The sequence below is a fragment of the Anabrus simplex genome, chromosome 5 (genome assembly GCF_040414725.1).
Source record: "Anabrus simplex isolate iqAnaSimp1 chromosome 5, ASM4041472v1, whole genome shotgun sequence".
NCBI classification, from domain to species: Eukaryota; Metazoa; Arthropoda; class Insecta; order Orthoptera; family Tettigoniidae; genus Anabrus; species Anabrus simplex.
In genome coordinates this window covers 205527643-205551439 of record NC_090269.1, presented here as the reverse complement: position 1 = coordinate 205551439, position 23797 = coordinate 205527643, and the positions used below count along the sequence as shown (strand labels likewise).

The window sequence follows — 23797 nt, the reverse complement described above, 5'->3', positions numbered from 1 at the left end:
ACGGGAACAAAACACTGGCATATGTGAAACAATACGGTCGAATAGGGGTGTACCAAAAGATCTAAAGGAACACCAGGCAATTCTCAAACAGGGTAAAAAGTGAACCCGACATACAAGTACAGTCACCTCTCTCCGAAATCTCAGCTCCATCTACGTCATCAGCTCCAAGTCAACGTCCTGCAATTTTGCCGCCAAAAAGGGCACCGGCCAAGGATCCATCATTTAGGTTAGATGCGAAGAGAAAAGAGTATATTCTCTTAAAGTTTCCACCATCAAATATAGACAAGTTCCCCTGAAGAAGGTGCAAAGTGTGCTTCTAAAATAAAATTATTAGTGAAACACGCTATTTTTTGGATGTTTAGTGTTCCCATTCACCCAGGAAAGTCTGACATTGACTACCACACCCTACAGAGATACTAGAGGACTTCATTAAGGTATGTGGAAAATTTTGTTTCAATATCTTGTTCAGTTTAGAACTTATAGTGAAAAGAATTTGTTGTTGTTTGCTCTGCCACTAACAGCTGGAATAGCTGGACCAGCCCTTTAAAAAGCCGCTCAGATGATGGGCGTGAATGTGTTAATACGTTTAATAACTTGACAACGACCACAACAGAAACACACACAGACCTGTACTGAGTACAGATGCCGCGCAAAGTCACTTGCAGTGGCCGACCCCGGTCACGTGTAATCGCATGAATCGAAGTTGCCTGTAGTCGCCTCACCATCTAATCGCGTGTAGTTGCTTCCAGTAGACGAGCAGCCTTATTTGTACAAGCTCAGAAACATAATTAAAAAGAATTTTGAAGGCCATGGGATTTGTGTGGAGTAAAGGGGATCCCTATGCGTATTGAAACGGGAATGCCCTGCGAGCATTTGCGTTCATGTATTTCTCGAGGAAATCGCGCTAACACCGGACTGTACGGATTCGAAACGAGCGCCGAGTGCGCGAGCATCATGGGTGACAGCATGCAAGCAAGCGCTGCTACAGAGTGCCAACCAAGGCCAAGTGATGTCACACCAAAAGTTCTATTCGATTCTATGTCACTTCATCATGAACGGAAGGTCAGATTGTTTTTTGGAGAATGTCACCTTGCAGGCCTGGTCAACAAATGCTACTACCCAAAATTTCATTAAAATCAGCGGAAGGATGGCTGAAATATGAATTTTTTTAGAAGCTTATATTTTCAATCTCGCTGTCCGACCTTGAGCAATATAAGGGGGTCGCCAGCCTCGAGGAGAGCAGAGTGTGTCAGTGTGTCACAGTACTTCGTCATGAACCAGTCGTCTCGCTGATGTGATACAGTTCCTCACTCTGTCCGGCTAAGAACCAGGGTTTGAAAGTACGTAATACGAGTGTTGAAATCCTTCTCAGTGGACTCTTAACTTAGCATGTAAGCGAAAGCTTATTCACTGATAATATCGGTCTGTCGAGCCGAGTAACATTATTTCGTTTTGTGAATTTCTAATTGAAGAGACTGTACAGTAATCACTTGATATTTTGAAACTGTGCTTAAAGGACTTAGGGCATAAAGACTGTGCTTTAATTATTTCCTCTTCAAGAGACTGTGTTAGGTTGTTTCATGAAATTGTGCCCTAGTGAAAGTACAATTCTTTTCATGGACAGTGTTACTTGTTTCATAAAGGACAGTGCCTACTTTTCTTTCAAAGACTGTGTCAATTACTCCGTAAGAAAAACAGTGTTGACATTTTCTTTTCATAAAACTGTGCCAACCTTCATTTTCAAAAGACAGTGTTAATTCACTTCGCATAACCGTGCTAACATTTTCTAACAAAAGACTGTGCTGATATTTTCCTTTCAAAGACTGTGCTGATTCGTGAAATGCGGTGTCTTTATTTCTTGTCAAGGGACTATGTTAATTCCCCTCATAAAGACTGTGTCTACATTTACATGTAATTTTGTGCCTCAGTGGAAAGTTACCTCAGAGAAATTATGTGATTTTTGTTAAGACTGTGTCGTAATAGAAGTTGGTTCTCTTTCACAACTGTCATAAACTGGTTTTTTTTTTCCTGTCTTCGCAGAAACTTTAAATTATTTCTATGTGTGCGCGTGCTAGAACATTGCATATGCTCATTACAAACAGTACAAAGGCAGTGTCTGTGGGACTGACTTTATTTTATTTTCGCACTGATATTACGTGAAGTGATAAACTGCTGTATCTCAGAAAATTCCGGATTATTTTCATTACGTATCACTTTGAGTTCGACAGTGACTATTGCACGAACAACATTAATTATTTTCATAGAGCTGTGGTTTTGAATTCATCTCTTTTCCAAAAGTAATGTGCGTCCAACACCATTCCCGGTGGAACTTGTAAACTTGTAAACCAGTAAACAGTGTCTCGACACAATTTGCAGTGCGGTAGAGAAGTGTCGTATCAGATTCTATTGACATTCTGTGCGAAAGTTTTTCATTTCTCTACTCCCTTCATGGGACTTAGTGGAATACAAAACTCAACAACTATTAACACGCTGCACTATCATCAGACGACCGCCCCAGGTTCAAGTCTCCTTCAACATCAAGGGCTAACAACCGCCGTGGGACGACTTCGAGGATGCTGACGCCGCAGAACGACGCCTTCTCCACATCTTCGAGGGCATTCAAACCATTCGTCTGTAAAAGGTGATATAATTTCTATACATTTTCTTAATAAACTGCAAGTTCCAATTTTAAAATGAACTCATTTCACTACCCTTCACTCGTACTCTCTAAAGCATGAACCGTACACGCCGTGGCGTAATCCATGCTCTCCACAAAGCTGAAGTACGGGCATTCCTGTTTCAGTATGTTAGAGAAAATGAAGACATTTGTTTTAAGAGATCTGTTTTCTGAGGGAATACATGTGAAATAAGGACACTGAGAAACCAAAACCTGTTGTTTTCTTGGATTAGACTTGGATTTTCATGAATGGCGAATATATATGTTAAAAAATCATAGAATAATTTATCTTCATCAGGTGTCTTTGGTTTCAAGCGTGCATTTCTCTTTCACGGTCACCCACATACTCCTGGAATAAACCACACAAATCTGAACATGATGTTCAAGGAGTAATTCGTCAACCTGTGTCTGAGGGAGGAAGACTGGTTATTGCTCATGCTGGAAAGAAAGATGGCTTTGTACCTGGCATGTTCTTACTTTATTTTACTTAATTTTTTATAGTGAGCTGATCTCTCTCTACATAGTTATGAGGGTATTTAGGGGTTGTAGTACGGATGTAAAGGGGAGGGGGCACTTAAGTCTCTGGTAAGACACGAACCTGATTATAGTTCCAGTGTATGGGACCCTCACTTGGATTACTTGATTCGAGAATTGGAGAAGTTCAAAAGAAAGGACAATTTGTTCTGGGAGAAGGGAGACGAGTTGCTGGAATAAGTGGTACGTTCCGAGTTGTCGGTGGAGAGGTGGTGTGGAATGACATTGGTAGATGAATAAGTTTGAGCAGTGTTTTAAAAGTAGGTAAGATCACAGTACAATGATAAGGTTAAGGATGCAAATTGGGGCAAATATTTGTTTTTTAAGAAGGGAGTTAGGGATTGGAATAATTTAGCAAGGGAGATGTTCAATAAATTTCCAAATTCTTTGCAATTATTGAAGAAAAGACTAGGTAAACTACTTCTGCCACCTGGGCGTCTGTCCTAAGTGCAGATCAGTGGTGACTGATTGATTGAAATAGACTGGCACTATATCAGAAGTGGCATTATAACTTACCGCTCGCTGAGTTCTATATGTGGTTCTTGATTTTGACTTCTCCACTGTTAAGGAATCTCTTGGTTATTACAAAGAACTACAGGTATTCACTTTAGGACAATTAACTTTAGAGAGGTACTTCAATCAAAACTTCACCAGTGTATTTTCATATAATATTTCTGGATATTTGAATCAGTAAATTACTTGTATCGTACGCCTATTTATTACCGGGAGGTACACTTCTACGCCGCGCGTTCAAAATGAGCGCCTAAAAGAACTCATCTATCTACAAAATGTGAAACCAATAATTCAACAAGTTAGAACTTTATAATGTGTCACCACTAAAATCTGATATTTTCTTAGTTTCCTGTACCGTGTGAATTTCTACTTGTTTTGTTTACCCTTCATCAAGAAGTTTGGACATTCTGCGATAGATGTCACTGCTAAAAAAACAATGATCAAGCACCCTGGTGCGAAGTGAAAGAACTTTTGATTTAAAGAAGTTTTGTATTCATAAGTTGTTGTTTTTTTTTTACTGATTGATGTTCATTTATTTTTGGGTTGGCAATATTTATATTTTCTTTCCACCAGTTTTGAATCTAGCCAATCCCTAATTTCTGTAATTAATTTTCTACCAATCACAGTCTTCTTCTTCTTCTTCAATTTGGAGCGTAACTTTTAAAGGGACCAATAAACGTGAGAGGGTGCGGCTAGTTTAATCTTGAATAATCTCGAACTTTCCCAGAGGGTTTATAATCTGCGGATTTTCTCGTCTCTTGGCCAATTCCAACCTAGTGTGTGTGTCAAAGCACGAGGCGGGCGGCGCCTCTTTCATCAGGCAGCAGTACACTGACAAGGTAATGACCACATAACATCTTTATTTCTTGCTAGCTCCGCAGTTTAACCTGAAGGAAAGGTCCGAATCATTAACTATGAAACCTAGTTTTCCTAAAAATGTAACTTTCTGCCGGCTAATGTAGAAACTTCATAAAATCTTTAACTGTAAATCGGGGATAGAGAGTGATGTACCCTCCCGAGCTCCCCTTCATCTTGGTTTGAGGTGACTATGCTTGTAACTGGCTTTCTTCCTTTCCGTAATGCATTAATTTATCATTATACGAGTCACCTCAGTAGTTTGGGAATAGCCCCTGTTTCTCCAGCCTATTGCCCTTTAGTTTTTAAGTGTTCATATCTAGGAGCGCAAGCAAACGCCTCCATTCATTTCTTGTTCGGGCCCTTTATTTAACCGGTATTCCTTTCACATGAAGGCCCAGTAGGTTGGGTATTAAATACCCCTGTATAATCATTTTTTTCTTTTCCTTTATTGTAAGTGGTGCCTTGAGAGGCCAGGAAGTGTTTGTGGATATTGCCTTGGGTAGGCTTGGAAAACAGAGCCTGTTAGCTCTATTTCAGCGTAAGATTACTGAATGCCTCTTGAAGGCTGGATATTGTATTTTGGGAGCCAATGCTCCGTGAATTAGGGGATTTCTGCCCTTGTATAAATTTGTGCTCTTTTGTAAATTTGAGCCAGGAGCTCAAGAATTGTAAAAGCGACGGGCTTGAAGCCCAGATTTTTAAAGCCTCTAAATTTTGGATTTTCATGTCTTGTACAAAATTTGTCATTGTACCTGACGATTCATTGTTATGAAAATTTTCTAAGGTTGAAGTTAATAAAATATAACCTTCAATTTAAGTTTTAAATTATTTTCTTGACATTGTAGTTAGACCCATTCAGCCCGGCACCTTCTTTCACCTCTGCGGTCCACAAACACCCCGGAACAATTACGTTTGTTCTGTATTCGACAATCTCCACCTGAATCAGTGCATGATAAATGTGTAAGGGGTTTTTCCCAACTTTTATGAAAAATAGGATGTAACAATTATCCGTAATAGCGAGTATTCCAGATTTCCTTAATACACATTATCACTACCAAGCGAACACAACGATATATGTACCATGAAAACATATATTAAGCACCAGTAGAGAAATGATAACCTTCTCGCTATAAAGTTACATAGGAATAGCCTTTCCAAAATTTAACCAGATGCAAGAAAATATAAACTAATCTCTGAAACCAATGATGCTTTCTGCCATATCTCGAGGTGTATCCCATTCCTACGTAATTGGATTATATAGCAAACATTTACTTCAGCATTTATTTTTAACGACTTGACAACTGCAAGCAGGCATCAAGTTTTGGTAAAGAGAAAGTCTCTCATAGTGCATTGACACTGCCGGTGGCTCCAAGTAGCCTACACAGTGGCCTCCACGGTATGCACTAGCCATGCGTCTTGGGGGGTGTACTATGTACCAACTGATAAGCCCAACTTAGCACACGGGGGCGAAACGCTGGCAACCAGGAATGAGTTAGCTGGAAAATTTATAATGTCCAATAACGGACCATTTATATTGGTATTATAAATTTACTCATTCGGGACAAATATTTCAGATTTCCTATGGGAATCAACATCTATACCGTACAATGGCTTCAGTCGTAACATTTTAGCTTGGTTTGATGAAATTCCTAGCGATCAACTTGCGGGCAAAAACGGACTGTTAAAGTGAGCACACAGAACATAATGCGGATACAGAACACTCCGGGACCGAAGAACGTGCTGACGGAACCGTGCCTGGAGAGCAATCTGTAGCTGGCGAACAACCTACGTTGGAGATAAATGAGAATTTCATGTTTATTGACAATGTCTGTATAGGAAAAGATGAGGTCACAAAGTGGGGCAGACACCCACCAAGAAGAAATCCACGCTCACATACTTGTGTTGCAAGTGTAAAGGGCACTGTGAAAGACGCACAAAATATTTTAGAAAGCTGGGAATTGCTTTTTCCAAATACAGTTATAACCATTTGAGATTTATTCTTATTTGTAATTTCATTTGTAATTTCTAGTGTTCATTATAACATTTGAGATTTACCCTTATCTTCATTTAATGTGTTAATACATTTACACCTGAAATCGGTTGGTATTTATTATATAAACATGCCATATCATACTGTGAGCATTTTGCTCAACGCGCAACCACTCGCGTTACTTTCATCCTAGCAACCACTGGTGGGTTAATATGTTTTAGCCCAGATATATGATGAACACACATTCATTCTTAAATATCAAATCCCACGAAAATGCACACCTCCCTTTACGTTAATTGATCTAACGAGTGCTTATAATACAGAGGATTCGCACACACGTCGCCAATTTCATGTGCAATTTTTTGACGTAACATTAATTTTAACAATTCCTAAGAAGGGTCAATTATTTTATCTTGTGCACGGCTCACTTCCCCTCTAAGTGTTACTCTGTCAATCCCTTCTCTTCCACAGGGGAGGATCAGTTGTAGTCAGCCACTAGAGACGAATTATTTTTGTTTTAGTTTTCTATTCATGCCGATTTGTAAGGAACACAACCTACTACAAGTTTGTAACAACTGAGGCATCAAACAGGCCGAAGATGACTACGATGAATGAACTGTTTCGGTCGGAAAGAGAACAATTTTAGGATTGAAATAGTAACTAAAATCTGTAATGTTTTTGTTGTAAGCTATAATATGTACAGTAGAATCCCGTTTTAACGTGCCTGCTTTTAATGAAGATTTTCAAAAGGCCCAGCCAAATCACCCTAAGCACAATGTTATTCAAACCCCCTTCTAACAAACTTTACAAATAAAAAGTATTTATAAAATCCTCCTGAACAATACAAATCAAATCATCTGTTAGATGGAACAGAGTCTATACATGTTTCAGCCTATTCTCAGAGCAATCTTCAGTAGCAGAACAATTTTTACATAATACAAATTTAAAATCTTGGTGAAGTGAAATGACAATGACCATGATTAATGAAGTTTTTAAGAAACGAACCCCGACATAAGGATAGGTCTGTTTTTAAGGAATATATTTCACATAAATTACAATCGCACATCCTATTGTAACAAAATTTTGCGATATTTTTTTCTAAACTTGTTTTAAATGTTAATTAACTCCCGTTTTCACATAATCTCAGTCCAAAGTTGACGCGTTAAATGAAGGTGCTCCTTTAGCGATGTGTGAACCATGAAAAATTGGCGCGGCCTCTGGAAATCACTGTTACCGGAAAGCAGCAGTCACTGTCATGCTAGATGCTGTTGGTTAGTTATGTCCACTGAACTGTACTTAGTACTGGAACGTCAGCTGTATGGGAGCAAAGAGCGGTTTCCGGCGAGACTAGCTGAATGGCTTAGAGACGTACGCGTACATGCAGCTAGACACAAGTAACTTCATGAAATATAAACGTTTAGGCGGAAGGTCTCTTGCAAATTTCACATCATTTGCAGTAAAAGATATATTTCAGAAGATTAAAAGCAATTCAAAACTGAAAACGCTATGGATATTGAACAAAATGAAAATGTACTCTACAAAAAATTACGGAATAAGTAGAAAGTCGTGACTTCCAGGGCTTACGCTGCCTGAACCATCATTGATAGACCCCAATTGTAAGTGTACGAAATGTAGAACTGTTACAGACTATGAATCTCATGTTAAATCCATACTGACGGTTGAACTTCTTGCAAAAATTTTACTGAACTATTTTAACCCTCCTAGTCAATACTAAGCATTATTGAACTTGAACCATCTGATTTTTAGTGTTACATGGCCCGCTTGTATCACCCGTAAATGCTTATGAACATCAGCCCATGTCGTAACACGACGACTAAGCCAACAATATACAGATACCAGATGAACCACACCAAAGGACAACAAAAACATATTAACAGAAAGACCTCCAGCTCAAGACATTTCACAGTTTTTTAATTTAAATCATGCTTTTTAAAAACCTTTTTTACTAACAATTCATTTTGTGTGTTTCCTATGTTTTTAAAACATCATACATGTCTTACTGAACATGACCCAATGTCAGGCCTCCGAAGCCGGGTTCAGATCTTTCGAGCTGTCGCATGGAAGGCGATCTACACGCTTACGAAAATGCGGCTCTACGTAAGATGAATCCTAATGCATAGGGTCCTGAAAAAATCCCATTTGCATTAAATGCGATTTTTTGAATCTTGTACCGAATCCAAGCCTACGATAATTATATTGTGGAATGAAATAATTTTTACACATAAATAGAAGTGCGACAAAAAGCGAATGGTGACCCAAAATGTAAAATTAGTATGAATGTGCGATTCTGGTGTGAATTCTGCAAAAAACGTGCTATTTTACTGTCAAAAACAACACATTTCGGCAAAATCGTCAGAAATACTCATAATATGATGGATAAATCTTTCGACCGTACCGATCGATGAAGAAAAGTAGCCGATCGATTGATGCTTGCTGACTTTAATCGATATTTACAATGGGAATAGCAAGGGGAATAAGATCAGTGTCGATTATTATCTAAATGTAAATCTAGCGTCATAGAAAAGAGATAGACGCAGCGATGTTTTCCTGTTGTTCAAAATTGAAACTGGTGAAGAGTAGAAAGTTGAGCGATCGTTTAGGTTATGGGGTGCATGACAAAAACTGTGCACGAAAGGGCTCAGCAACATGAAAAGGATGGTTTATATGCCACAGATTAAGCAACAGTGTTTTGCAAGTATTTTAATTGCCGAGTTGGGTGGGGAAAAAAAAGATAGCATTGTGAAACATGATAAATCCGAAAAACACGTGGGTAGGCGATGTGATAACGGAAGTTCAACCCCTGCTGCTTGTACATCTCAAAGAAAGCAATCTTCTGTGCTCACACATTTAGATAGATGTAAACAACGAAAAAATTTCCAGGGATAACTTCTCGAAACGCACAGTTAGAAGTATTTGCCAAAGCAAATATACCTCTGGAAAAGCTCGAAAGCAAAGAGCTAAGAGCCTGGATTACTGAGTTTTTAAATGAACAGCTGCCATGTGTGAGAACTCCACGTGAAGTATATTTACCGGGTAAGTTTTGATTTCATTGATCGGGTACGGTTTAGGTATTATAACATCGAAACCACGTGCAAAATTGAAGTATATCGAATTTGAGTGTGATTTCCACATCAAACTATCCGTACTCAATTGATCCAGTAATAGTAAATTATTTTGTAATAATTTGAGGTCTTTCTTCCTTTCTAGAAGTTGCATCTGACCACTAGAAAAAAACAGCAGAGGCTCTAGTGGGGAAGAACATCAACATACTCTGTGATGAAACTACAGGTACAACGGGCCGTTGTGTTTTTATCATATTCCAAGTGCCAGCAGGATCGGAAAGAGAGCTGCACATTGTTTCTGTGAACTATCTTGATGCAGAAAATGCTACAAACTGTTCTCATGCTGTTTTAGAAGCTCTGCGCAGTTATAGTGTACCATATGATGCAGTTAAAGTTTTCGTTAGTGACAGTGCCTCGTACATGACCCGGTGTTATGAAACATTAAGTGTGGTCATAGGGGATCATTTAATGCATGTGTAGTGCTGGGCACATAAAATCAGCTTGGTTGGCAATAGTTGGGTTGCAGTGACGACAGATTTATATCATGTGGTTGCGATGGCAAAGTCTGCATTTTTGAACACAAGAAAGCAAAAATATAATTATTTTCAATTCTTAACATCAAAGTACGGTGCTTCAAAGGAGGCAAAGCTTCCTTCTGCACCTGTCATAACCTGGTGGAATAGCTAGTTTCAGGCTGTCTTCTATTTGAGTGCTTACTTTACTGATGTTACATTTCTCAAGATGTCTGACATGAAAGACATCAAAAACTGCGGTATTAAGTACCTGACTGATCCGAGTGACCAAGAAGTGAACAGGCTTCACTCTCACATGGTTTTTGTCACAGATCATGCAGCTGGATTGGTTGACCTCCTTACTGAACTAGAAGGGTCTCTGTATCCTACCTCTCATCTCCTTTACCCCAAACCGCATAACCTTGACGCCAGTTTTACCTTTTTTGTGAGGAGAATTTTTCTGCACCAACTAATGATGCTTTGATTAAGCTCACTCCTCTACAGCAGGCTTCATGTGAGACACATTTGTCAAAGCTGCTCATTCTTCAGAGTGGAAGCTAGCCACACTGAAAGCTAAAGACCCCAACCATAAGCATTTTGCGTCAATTTCTCAAGCTTTGTATCCAAAAAATATAATTTTGAATAACACTGATAAATTAGATGAGCTTGAGAAATTGTTTAGAGTAACAGATCTCTCACAAAATGATAGCTGGTCTGGTTACTGTTCTCTGAAACATGCAATTCAAACCCAGATGAAAGGAAGTGAAAAATGTGGTCATGCTTGCATTAACTGCAGTTCAGACAGAGTTCAGCATATTTGCTAAATACTGTCTTGAGCTGTTGTGGACCCCGACGAACAATGTAGATAGCGAGCGTGTGTTGTCTCATTACAACACAGTGGTTACAGACGGTGCAATTTGAAAAAAAAAAAAAAAAAAAGTAATAGAGAAATACTGACAATGCTTTCATTTGAACAATGAATTTGTATTGTGTGTGAACCAAGGACAATAATTGCACTTCATTAACTTGGAATCGTTAAAATTAATAATACCATGCGATTATTTTAACTTTGTAAATAGATGCTAATTTCGGAAAAAATAGATGCTAAGTTTTCAGGTCCCTACTAATTACTAATATTATTAGCTAATAACTATATGAAACAGAACACTAATATTAGTAGTAAATACTATTCATTGGTTTCTTACCAATAATATTAGTGAAAGATGTTTTATGAAACAGGGCCCAGGCTAGTGAAAAGATTATTGGTCTGGCTTGGTTAGGTCCACCTTGTAACAAGACAAGCGGGCAAGGGACAACAAAGTGGTCAACAGACCTCTAGCATCCCACACATCTCATAAGGTACGACGTGATTAATAACCCTGTGACTAATTGAAACATACCCGGCACACGCCATGACTTTTCAACTGCACGATTTTCTCATTTTCACTGAAGCTGACAGCCCTATAGCCAGCCGATAGCAACACAGAAAATTATGGCAAATTTGAGTTTTACAATGCCTCCGTTTTAATTCTTGTGAGTAAGATTACTTCTAGGGGGAGAGTCAGTGGGTCGAGGAGAAGCGTTGGCGCCAGGAGGCTCGTAGTGAGGTTGTGCGTGAATAACCTGCACACAGCACTCCAGCCTACGTGATCCTTGCTCAAGACTAGCAACTCTTGATCGCTCGTACAGTGTTGCATAACAGGTTGCCACTATTATATGCTAGAGCATTCAGCTGTCTCTTTAAATTCAAAAAACTTTTGGGTGTGTTTTTCTTACGTTCGATCGACCAATGCAGGAAAATTGTGGCGGACGACAAATATTTTTTTGACGATCGATGCAATAAAGCGATAGTTCGAGGAACAAAAGGGTTGCAAGTTAACCTTAAATATTAATAAAAATTATTAATTTCATATCCTACATCAAGCCTGCGACATTTCTACCGTCATATTTTACAGCTTCCATAATAATAGCAACCAATAATAATAATTATTATTTTAAAAATGTATAAATAATCCCATAATGAAATTAAATATATTATGTCCATTCTTATTCTTCTTTCCAATGGGTCTACTTTAGACCACGCTTGTTCAACTGTTGGGATTTGATCTTTGCCGAGTATTGTCGCATCTTCTGCTGGAGTAACTCCTTTCTCTCTTCTGTCCAGGGGTTACCTTTCCTTCTGGATTTTTCCTGAAATCCACAGATTTCCTTCAGAGTGCATCACACAGACTGTCTGTTTTGGAGATCTTATTCCCAGTTCTTTAATATCCTTCTCGGTTTCTGTCAACCAAGTGGTATGAACCTTCTTGTTTTGCCAGAAGGTGAACAGACGGTTGGTCAGTCGGTTTGGAGGCAATCTTGCAACATGGCCCTTCTTTTCCTTGCCCAGTCAGAGAGCCTCTCAGTATGTTTGTAGAACTCAAGAGTTATGTCGCCTTCGGAATTCCCCCATCTTCCTTTACCGGGCCTAGGATCTTCCCGAGGATTCTCCTCTTCCTGACTTCCAATTTCTCTACCAGATCTCTTCAGTTCAAGGAAAGACACTCAATGGCATACAAGGCTTCTAGTCGTATGACTCATATCCAGTCATTACATGAAAAAAAGGAGATCTCCACTAATGATAGTTCAATGGTTGTCTCCAGTGAGGCCAGCTGCCTTAACCTATCGCTGCAGCGCTGTTACACCGGCTAGGCATTTCCATCTCTCGGCACCAATCGCTGCTTAGGAATATCACGGAGGGCGCAGACTGAAGAATATCTCCAGCTTCATTCACTATTTCTGTTCCTGTGTTGCCAGCTGTGCTATGAGTTACATTTGTGTCTGTGATAAGAGTTATACTGCGAGTTACGGTGGACTACGTTCATTATGGCTGCTAAACTTAAGAAGCTGACTCCAACAAAAGATCCACATCATTAGTGATGGATATGCATTTATTTTTCACTTGATTTACTAAATCTAACCCCCCCCCCCCCGCCTGGTCGTTTGGAGAGCCCTATATGTGGGGAACAGACCATCACTTCTCGATTCCTGTCCAGCAGTATCGCACGGCCTGACAGAACATCACCCTGTTCCACGCCTATTCCACACGGGGTAAGAAAATCAACAAAGCCCTCGCCCTTTAGGCTGAAGAGAGAGATTTTATCTCCTAGATTCCATACACAAACAAGAAAAAATATGCTAGCCAGCGATGCGACAAAATATAGGTGTTAGGAAAGATGTAAGAACATTGTGCACTGCCTGCAGAAATGTGCCCTTGTGCTTCAACACGTATCGAGGCATATTATACTAAATTCAAAATGTAAGTGTAAGATACAAATACATTTTATTGGTATTCCAAAAGAAGATTTTTTCCAAAAGATTCAGTAAAATACAAGGCATGTTTGATCAAAATAATTTGTGATAAATCTACATCCATAACGTGCAGCAGGCATTTTCTGCTCGATGACAATTGATCATCCATAACAGGGAACGAGTTAATACATTAATTTTATGTAGCATCAGAGAACTAACCTGGAAGAAATGTCTCTGCCTGCTTTGTTTGTCCATGGCAACAAATGTTTCGTATGGAGGCATAATAGCAAAACAATCTGTGAACAAAGAAAGTCCAGTCAGAATGTTAGGAAAGTGTACATCCAAAAATATAACTGGAAGTTCGCTAAAACGGACGTTTGATATTTGAAGTAATAAATCACATCAAACGGACGTTTGATATTTGAAGTAATAAATCACATCTGTATGGAAAATACAAAACATGGTGCACAAAGCCTACCTTCATCACCTGCAGGTCTTTCTTTAACCTCATCATTATTCTGTTTGAGTGAGGAATCGAACAAAAAAGCTGCTTTCTTCAATATAAATTGTTGAAGTTTTAACCGCTTTCCTCGGTCCTGAAAACTAAAAAAAAAAACACAGTTACAATCAGTCAGGAGTACAATAACACATACAATAATCATAAGCACATGACATTCCACTGCCAATGTGAGCATCACAAATTTCAGCTTCTTTCAAACATTAGTATCTTTAGTAATAATTGAAGGATCCAGTGCAAAAATGGGGTGACTCCATTTTAGGTCCAATCCAATTGTTTTTTGTTTTTTTAATACAATATTAAAATCGCTGGATCTCTTGGTACAAGACCGGTGTTGCTCCGACCATTAGTTAGTGCATTACGGTGTAATGGGAGCTAAACAACTGCTTGATTGCATGCTAAGAGAATGTGGCGACTGGAGGTGCCTCATTTTTGACAACAAATTCCCCAGTTTAAACACAGAGCAGCACTGAAGTAGAGGGTATACTCTGCCAACAGCAGCACGTACTGTTCCAGCCAATCTGTGTATGGTTAGAACCTTTGTTCAGTATGCTCCCAGTGCACATATTGTAAACATGGAGCATTGTAACAGTGAATCATATATTAGTGTACATGGAGCATTGTAACAGTGAATCATATATTAGTGTATCAGATTGTGAGTATAATCCAGGTGACAAGTGATAGTGAAAGTACTGAAGATAATGCTCCAGCTAAGAAATGAAAGAAAAAATACTGGCAAGAAGCAGTGTGGAAGCGTAATGAAACACTGAAAGTAGCGGGAGAGCCATACTGCACATTTCGTGGGATGCTAAGGCTATTCCAGAAAGAAAGACCGGCCAGCCGTGTAACTGTAAGCGACACAGTTTTGAAAAGTGTCCGAATGATTTGAAGTAGAAATTATTAGGCCTATTGTCTTTCAATAAGTTTGCAGATAAAGTGAAGCAAAAGGCTTATCTGTCAGGTCTTATAACAGTTTAGTTTAGTAATGTTTTATTTTACCTGACAAGATTAAGGCCTTTAAAGATAAAAATTTCATTGTTCCGTATTGAAATTATTGATGTTAAAAATTAAATACTCAAAAGAGTATTGAATAGGTTGAACCTCCTTTCCAGTTATTTAATTTTTAAGATTAAGGCCTTCAGGCCTTCTCTTCCATCTAACCAGGAACTGAAATATACATATATTGCATTGTATTACTTACAATAACTAGATCTAATACAAATTAAATTAATAATAATACAAGAATGGTGAGATTACATTAAGATGAAATAAATTAAGATTAATAAATTAAGATTAAGATGAAATAAATCAGATATAAAAAGGGATAAATTCTTAAAACTAATATCCTACATGTAAAAAAAAAAAAAAAAAGGCAGTACATAAAATTTGATTTTAAAGACAAATCGGATAAGAATTTTACTCTCTACCAGGACATCCATAACAATAGAATAGTTGTAAGTAGCAGCATCAAGTTTACAAATGATCCTTACTGGTGCATAAAATGTCTCCAAAGTGCTTCCTTGAAAGTGAGAATAGCACTTAACCCCCTGATATTTTCGGGAAGGAGGTTCCACTCACGGCAGGCAATTACTGTGAATGGTTTATCATAGATGGCAGTTCTATGGGTAGGTAAAGCAAGGATGGAATTATTAGTGGATCTGGTGTTAAGACTGTGATTTTTCTTTTCTTTTTTTTTTTTTTTTTGCTAGGGGCTTTACGTCGCACCGACACAAATAGTCTTATGGCGACGAAAAAGACTGTGATTAAGACGATAAGTATTTGAAATATGAAGTAAGGTAAAATGGTTGTGAAAAATGAAGGATTTTATGGAGATGGCATAGGGAATGCACAGTGCGACGGATTTCTAGTTGGGGCCAAGATAGATGGTTATATGAAGGAGTTACGTGGTCATAGTACCGTGGTTACAGACGTATCTCACACAAGCATTTTGACCATGCTGTAATCTGCTCAATAACTTGCCTCGAGCGTCTCTATAAATCGCGTCACAATAGTGGAAATGAGGGAAAACCAGACTTTCTACCAGCATTTTTTTGAGTTTTTCAGGAAATAAGTATTAATACCCGCACAGCATGTGCAATGCAGAGAATGTTTTCTGGGTGATGTTCGTGATATGCGTTTTCCATGACATGTCATCATCAAAAGTAATGCCTAGAACTTTTACTGATGACATGAATGGTATGTTAGTATTCCACAACCTTATAGATGGAATCTCTGGTCGAATGACTTTCGCGAGTAGTTTTGGGTATCCAAGGATGATGGCTTGCGTTTTTGCTGGGTTTAACCTACTGTCGGATTTTTTATTATGGACACTCGAGTTTAGGCTTTAATTGCAGACGAACTAACATGCCTATTGCAATACGAGTTATACCAATATTTTCCTTGTTTAATTCTACATTAGCGTATATAAGACACATTGTTTTCGACGTTCATTAAATATTTTTTATTTGTGGTTGTAATAAATATTGTGCGTGTTTTTGGCTTCTTCTCTAGGAAGCGCTCACTTAGGAGTATATACAAGGAAAACTACTTGTCTGGTGGTAATGAAATTTTAATATGTTATAACCACATGTATTTGTAGTGTAATACTCAGGTTACAATTTTTTTCAACCACCCCGAAAAATGTTCTTATCATTTTTCTAAAGCAACTCTTTCTCAGCCCAGGGTAAACGTACAGCAGCAAACTTGGGCTTGTTTTGAAGCACTCAGTCATAGTTATCAGAAACTACAACAACTGTAACCGTCCTGTGTGGTACCGAATTTATGAAGAGTAATATTGAAAGGAGGTTTTGTGTACGCCGGACCGTGCGATTTACAGCAGGCCGGGTGGTGAAAACGGGCGCAGTGTTGCCGCGTTCAGTAGTAATCGCGCGCAACGAACACAGCTTTTCGCTTACTTTCAACCTTTAATTTTATTTCCTCATATAAATTCCACAGTTGCTGCATCCCTACATACCTACCTTAGACGAATTAGAGACTTAAGAGCACAGAGCTACAAGATCTTCTTTACAGACGAAATGAAATGAAATGGCGTATGGCTTTTAGTGCCGGAGTGTCCGAAGACATGTTCGGCTCGCCAGGTGCAGGTCTTTCGATTTGACTCCCTTAGGCGACCTGCGCGTCACGATGAGGATGAAATGATGATGAAGACGACACATACACCCAGCCACCGTGCCAGAGAAATTAACCAATGATGGTTAAAATTCCCGACCCTGCCGGGAATCGAACCCGGGACCCCTGTGACCAAAGGCCAGCACGCTAACCATTTAGCCATGGAGCCGGACTTTACAGACGAAACCTGGTGCGGACAGAACCATACTATGAAATATGGGTGGCAAGAAAACGTGGTTAAAGCTTTAGAAAACAACTTTGACAACTATAATCTGTACAGAGGGTACATTCAGCAAATTTATGGATGGCGTGGAGGGTTCCAAACACCGCCTGGATCTGGGAAACGCATCATAATTTTACACATCGGAAGTGAAGGATTTCTTGACAGTGCAGAACTTTGTTTTATTGGCAAGAAAGGACGTGGTGGTTACCATATTGAGATGAACTCGACTCATTATGAAGAATGGTTCACGGAGCTCCATATCATACGATGGTCGGTCCTTCATCTAAATACCCGAACATGTCATGGCTGAAACCTGAAATTATATCTTGGATAAAATAAAAGAATATTTCACTACCACCTGGAGTTGACGATTATAACAAAGTAACTAAACCAGAGCTGATTGTCCTTGCCAGGCCTTATTTTCAAACACCGGTAAAGAAGCTGGAACAACTGACTAAACGACTTCGACCTGATGTACAGCTCGTTTGGTTACCAGTGTCTATTGCGAGCTTAATCCAGCTGAGCTCATTTGGGCTTACGCAAAAGGGAAAATAGCAAAAACAAATATGGCTAACACATTAGAAAATGGTAGAGGTATGGAAGCAATTAACGCTTTATGCCGAGAAGCCTTACGTACCGTGAACTCTGGAAACAATTTGTTAAAAACGCTAAGAAAATTGAAGACCACTAACTGGGAAAAAGATGGACTGTCTGAAAATTTCCCTTATTTCGAGCCAGTCGTAATCAACATGAATGACAGTAGCACCGATTCATCGGAAAACAGTGATTTGTCAGACGAAGAAAATTGATATAATTAAATATTGTAAATATATGTAAATAATAATGCAAATAACTCGTGTAAAAATTGTGCAGTATGATATTTCTAAATTAGGATGTCAACCATTTTTAAACCTGCCATTGAAGGTCCAAAGCCCTTATGAGAAAAGCTGATGGGAAGTGGAATTTATAAGAGGAAATAAAATTAAAGTAAGCCCGCATCTCAAAGACCAACAAGAAAACGATGTTAGATCCTGATTGATTTTGTCTATGGCCGAAAGTATTAGATTTGGAGATGTATGGAGGTACATTTGTACATCATCAACATAAATATGGTATTTGCAGTGCGTTAGGTTTTGGGAGATGATATTAATGTAAATAGAAAAAAGAAGGGGTCCTAACACTGACCCTTGGGGCACACCACACTGCACAGACCACCAAATTAATTTGTTTATTCTAAGTTGATTTGTTTATTCTATCTGTAAAACACTGCCGACGGCCATGCAGGTAGGAATGCAACCAAAAGAGGGCACTGTCCGAGAAATGGAGGGAATACAATTTCAAGAGCAAAATGTCAATGTCAACAGAGTCATAAGCTTTGCTCAAATCTAGGAGTATTAAAACTGTCAGTTCCTTGTTGTCCATAGCTTCTCGGATGTCTTCTGTGACCTTCAGTAGTGCCATTGTAGTACTGTGTGCTTGACGAAAACCAGATTGTAGTGGGTCATTAAGTTGTAAGTCGTCATGTAGTCTGTTATTTGTCTATGAGCGATGAACTCTAGCGCTTTGGATAAAGCAGAAAGTATGCAGATGGCTCTGTAGTCAGATGGTTCAGAAGGGGAAGCTACTTTTTTTAGAGGACGTATAATGCCCACTTTCCATATTTCGGGAAATGTGCCGTCTACAAGGGAAGAGTTAAATATGTTAATTAGTGCAGGTAATATCACATCCAGAATAATTTTTATCATCTCTATTCCTATACTGTCATTTCCTTTTGCCGTTGATGTTATCCGATTTATAGCAAACCTGACGTGAGTGGGTTGCTGGACGGAAGTAGAAGTTTTCTCTATCTGTTCGCGTCTTTGCATAATTCCCGTCTAGAACTTCCTGTTTCAAGGCTGCATTTAATGTGCAGTTAGATGAAAAATGATCGTTCAGTTTTTCCAAGGGTATATTTATTTCATCATCGTCTCGTCCTTTGGTAATTCCAAAGCTCTTTATGGATTTCCACAACACAGCTGTTGAAACATTTGGTTGAATTGAACTGTGAGCGTGTCGTAGTTTCGCATTTCTAATCTGTTGGGTCATAGCATTTCTCGGTCTCTTATAGTTCAGTAGATTGTCAGGAATGCAATGTTTCTTAACTCGTCTATAAGCAGCATCGCGTTCAGCCATTAGTGCTCTAATCTCATCTGAGAGCCAGGGAGCTGGCTTCCGCGTAACTCAAGCCTTCTTTTCAGGGGCGTGTCTATCGTACCATTCAGTCATAGTGCTACACAGCGAAGGTGAGCATAATGGGAGGGGAGGAGGGATACCCTGTCAAAAAACATTTGTGTATAGAGCAGCAAAAATTTTAATAGTACTGTTTGAATCTTCATTGAGATTAAAGTAATGTGCTAAAATTAATTCTGCCTTTTTTCTTAGGTTAGAGAAGGAGACCATGTTATGTGCAGAGGGACATTTTATGCCCTTCATGGTGTAGGGTGGTGCACAAAATGTCATAATAGTTCATAAAATTCATAATTTTGGGCTCATAACCATGTCCTTTTGTAAACAGAAACTTTATGTCATGCGCGATTCGACAGACAGCAGCACATTGCGCATACGTGTCGGCTTCCAGTTATACAGTACAGCATGGCAGATAAAGGGAGATTCCTCTTAGGAAATTCTACCTTTACAATACCAAACTGATTTAAACCTTATCACGATAACATTATTAGTACATGTTCCGTCTTTTTATCCTTTCACTGCTGCGATCAAATATACTCGAGCTGCCTGAAATGGCCCACCAGTACTGTGATAAGAGTATATTCGAGCCGACTTTGCGCCGCCAATGCTGCAGATTCATAATTAAGTATTTATTTATTTTCCACCTAGTCGATACAATGATTGCTTAAGGCAATTTTTAATGGTCAAAAGTGGTACATGTTTCGTATATTATCAACATCTTCAGCCACATAACACTGTTTAGATGAAAAATATATAAAATTGGCAAAGTAATGCTTTAGAGGAAGTGACCTTAAAATTAACATAAGATTTTATGTAATGCCAATGCTGCAGTCGAATATACTTGATCTGCCTTATAAATATGTTATATGCTTATGTCATCTATTAGTCACATTTTAAACTAAGTAGTTTATATTTTTTCCACGAGTAGTTCTGCATGAAAATGTTTTTCTTTTGTCATAGTTGTAAATATCGTATTTGAATGATGGCTGCCACGTACGAACGTAAGATGTATCCGGAGGAAATCTTACGCGTTTAAACATTGTGTCCTTTGTGGATTTCGAAGGTGACAATAGTGATATTGAAATTACTAGGGAAGTAATAGGTGGTGATAATGTTGATAGAGAAGATGATTTACTGCCAGAGAGAGGACGAAATGACACTGACCCAGGCTTGCCAACATGGTGGACAACGAATTTACGCCAAAGGCGCATGCATTTCAAGCGCCAAACCTAGCTATTTGACATAATAATTTGACCCCTGAATGCCCTGAAATGAATTATTTTGAGGCATTTGTGAACGAAGAGATGCCAGCGAGGATAGCGGACGAAGCAAACAGATTTTAAACAGACAGTTGATGCTAAGTTCATGGCAAATTCTGCTCTACTTTGATCAATACTGTGTGTTTAATCTAATCTTCCTGCTGTTAATTGTGTGTATAGTTTGGTAATGTGCGTAAATATAGTAGACATAGCCCATAACATAAAAGAAAATTTCTAAGCATCTTCCTAATGGACGAAATTTTTGCCACCTCATGCAGAATCGATACGACAGGGTACCGAGGGAAAAGATGTTCGACATACTGGGGGACTATGGAATTAAAGGTAGATTATTAAAATCAATCAAAGGCATTTATGTTGACAATTGGGCTTCAGTGAGAATTGATGGTAGAATGAGTTCTTGGTTCAGGGTACTTACAGGAGTTAGACAAGGCTTTAATCTTTCACCTTTGCTCTTCGTAGTTTACATGGATCATCTGCTGAAAGGTATAAAATGGTAGGGAGGGATTCAGTTAGGTGGAAATGTAGTAAGCAGTTTGGCCTAAGCTGACGACTTGGTCTTAATGGCAGACTGTGTAGAAAGCCTGCAGTCTAATATCTTGGAACTTGAAAATAGGTGCAATGAGTATGGTATGAAAATTAGCCTCTCGAAGACTAAATTGATGTCAGTAGGTAAGAAATTCAACAGAATTGAATGTCAGATTGGTGATACAAAGCTAGAACAGGTTGATAATTTCAAGTATTTAGGTTGTGTGTTTTCCCAGGATGGTAATATAGTAAGTGAGATTGAATCAAGGTGTAGTAAAGCTAATGCAGTGAGCTCGCAGTTGCGATCAACAGTATTCTGTAAGAAGGAAGTCAGCTCCCAGACGAAACTATCTTTACATCGGTCTGTTTTCAGACCAACTTTGCTTTACGGAAGCGAAAGCTGGGTGGACTCAGGATATCTTATTCATAAGTTAGAAGTAACAGACATGAAAGTAACAAGAATGATTGCTGGTACAAACATGTGGGAACAATGGCAGGAGGGAACTCGGAATGAGGATATAAAGGCTAATTTAGGAATGAACTAGATGGATAAAGCTGTACGCATAAACCGGCTTCAGTGGTGGGGTCATGTGAGGCGAATGGAGGAGGATAGGTTACCTAGGAGAATAATGGACTCTGTTATGGAGGGTAAGAGAAGTAGAGAGAGACCAAGAAGATGATGGTTGGACTCGGTTTCTAACGATTTAAAGATGTATAGAACTAAATGAGGCCACAACACTAGTTGCAAATCGAGGATTGTGGCGACGTTTAGCAAATTCTCAGAGGCTTGCTGACTGAACGCTGAAAGGCATAACAGTCTATAACGATAATGTATGTATGTACAGGTAATGTATGTATGTACAGGTATGTATGTATGCAGAATCGAACCCCGGATCCCAAACATGCATTGTCTCCAACACCGTAGGAACAAACTGATTAGTTAAAATATCATCTCAAAATATTATTCAGTAGTTAGTGCTTGCATTTTCACAAGAACTTATGTTGCTAAACAGTTTCCTTCCACAACTCTTTGCAAAAAGACTACCAATAGAAACACAATGGTTCATGCAAGATGGAGCTAGTCTGCACACAGCAACTGTTGTTCTGAACTTCCTGTATGACAATTCGGGCCAGTGTGATGTCACATCGATATCCCGAACTTGTCAGTGCGGCTGAATCTGGCTACCACATAGACCCGATCTTAATCCTTGCGACTTCTTATTGTGGAGATATTTGAAGGAGATAATCTACCAACACAAACTAGAAAATCCACTGCAATTGCAAGCGGCCATTCTGACTTTTACCAAGAGTTGGGTGAGGACGTGTCGTAGAGTGGTCACAAACATGTAGGTTCGTCTCGAAGGTTTTGTACGCCGAGAATGTTTTATATTATCTTATGAACAATTTCCAGTGTATGGCATTTTGTGCGACACACTGTATCTCCCTCAAAAGAGTTGCAATAAAAGCAAACCACGTGCCTTAAAAGGTATGCAGCCCTCCAGAGCGACGAGGAAAACATAAGAATTGCCCAAATAAAATTTCCAATGATCTGATAAAACAAGTTGGTACTTCTGATGATGAAGTGTTGACTTGTTCTGTGATATATAACTTCTTCTGTGCGTTTTAAGCAATTTATTGGGTATTATTTCAAGGACACTTAAAAACTGTTTGAAAATATTTTAAATTTGTGAAACATGCATAGTGAAATGACATTCTTCTGTAGCCAGTACTGTAAATAAATTTTAGTGAAACTTTTCATTTAAATTTTCCCCTTTAAAATATAGGGTGTGGTTCTTATTCAGAGGTGGCTGGTACTTGTGATTATACGGTATATGTTTCCTCTAAATATAAACATAATAATAAAAGGAAGAGAGTGTCTGTGTGTGATGCTCAGCCAAACCTATATCAAGCAGATATCGAAACCAGTTTTCTAATTTACACATTCGTTGGTGACTTATGAACGAAAAACTATCAAAAAATGTGTGTTGGGATATTACAATCCAACATGCTGTCACCAAGATTAAATACATACGCACTGTCGCTAGACAATGTACATAAGATTGACAATGTGCAAATCTAGGAGCAGTTTTAAAGTCCATAGTGAAGGAAGCCATTTTCGGTCCCAGACACATTCAGTCCGTAATATTATCATAATCACAAAGAAGCACAAAGGAGATGCTGTCAACTGTGTACACTGTTTTATAGACAAATGATATACACATTATACACACACACATGAACTGCCATCTTGAACTGACTTGAAGTAGAAGAAGAAGACTGCCACATTAACATCTCAACCAACTACCAACACAACAAGCTCACAACATGAGTTCACACACTTACTAACAACTCCTCACTAACTTCTCTGACAACTCCCAAGACTGTTTCCTTATATACCTTGCCTGGCCAGGCTTCTAGAAAAGTATGACACGTGTTTTC

General features: G+C 38.8%; 1 protein-coding gene across 3 annotated transcripts in view; it reads right to left on the bottom strand.

Annotated features, from left to right (window-relative positions):
* Positions 1 to 23797, bottom strand: part of LOC136873919 (peptidyl-prolyl cis-trans isomerase 1) — a 250589-nt gene that overhangs the window by 196144 nt on the left and 30648 nt on the right. For all 3 annotated transcript variants that reach the window (XM_067147266.2, XM_067147268.2, XM_067147267.2), the window contains exons 3-4: positions 13937 to 14061; positions 13678 to 13754 (exon numbers count right to left, since the gene is read on the bottom strand). In XM_067147266.2, the coding sequence (XP_067003367.1) occupies positions 13678 to 13754; positions 13937 to 14061 (202 nt within the window). The remainder of the gene's footprint in view (positions 1 to 13677; positions 13755 to 13936; positions 14062 to 23797) is intronic.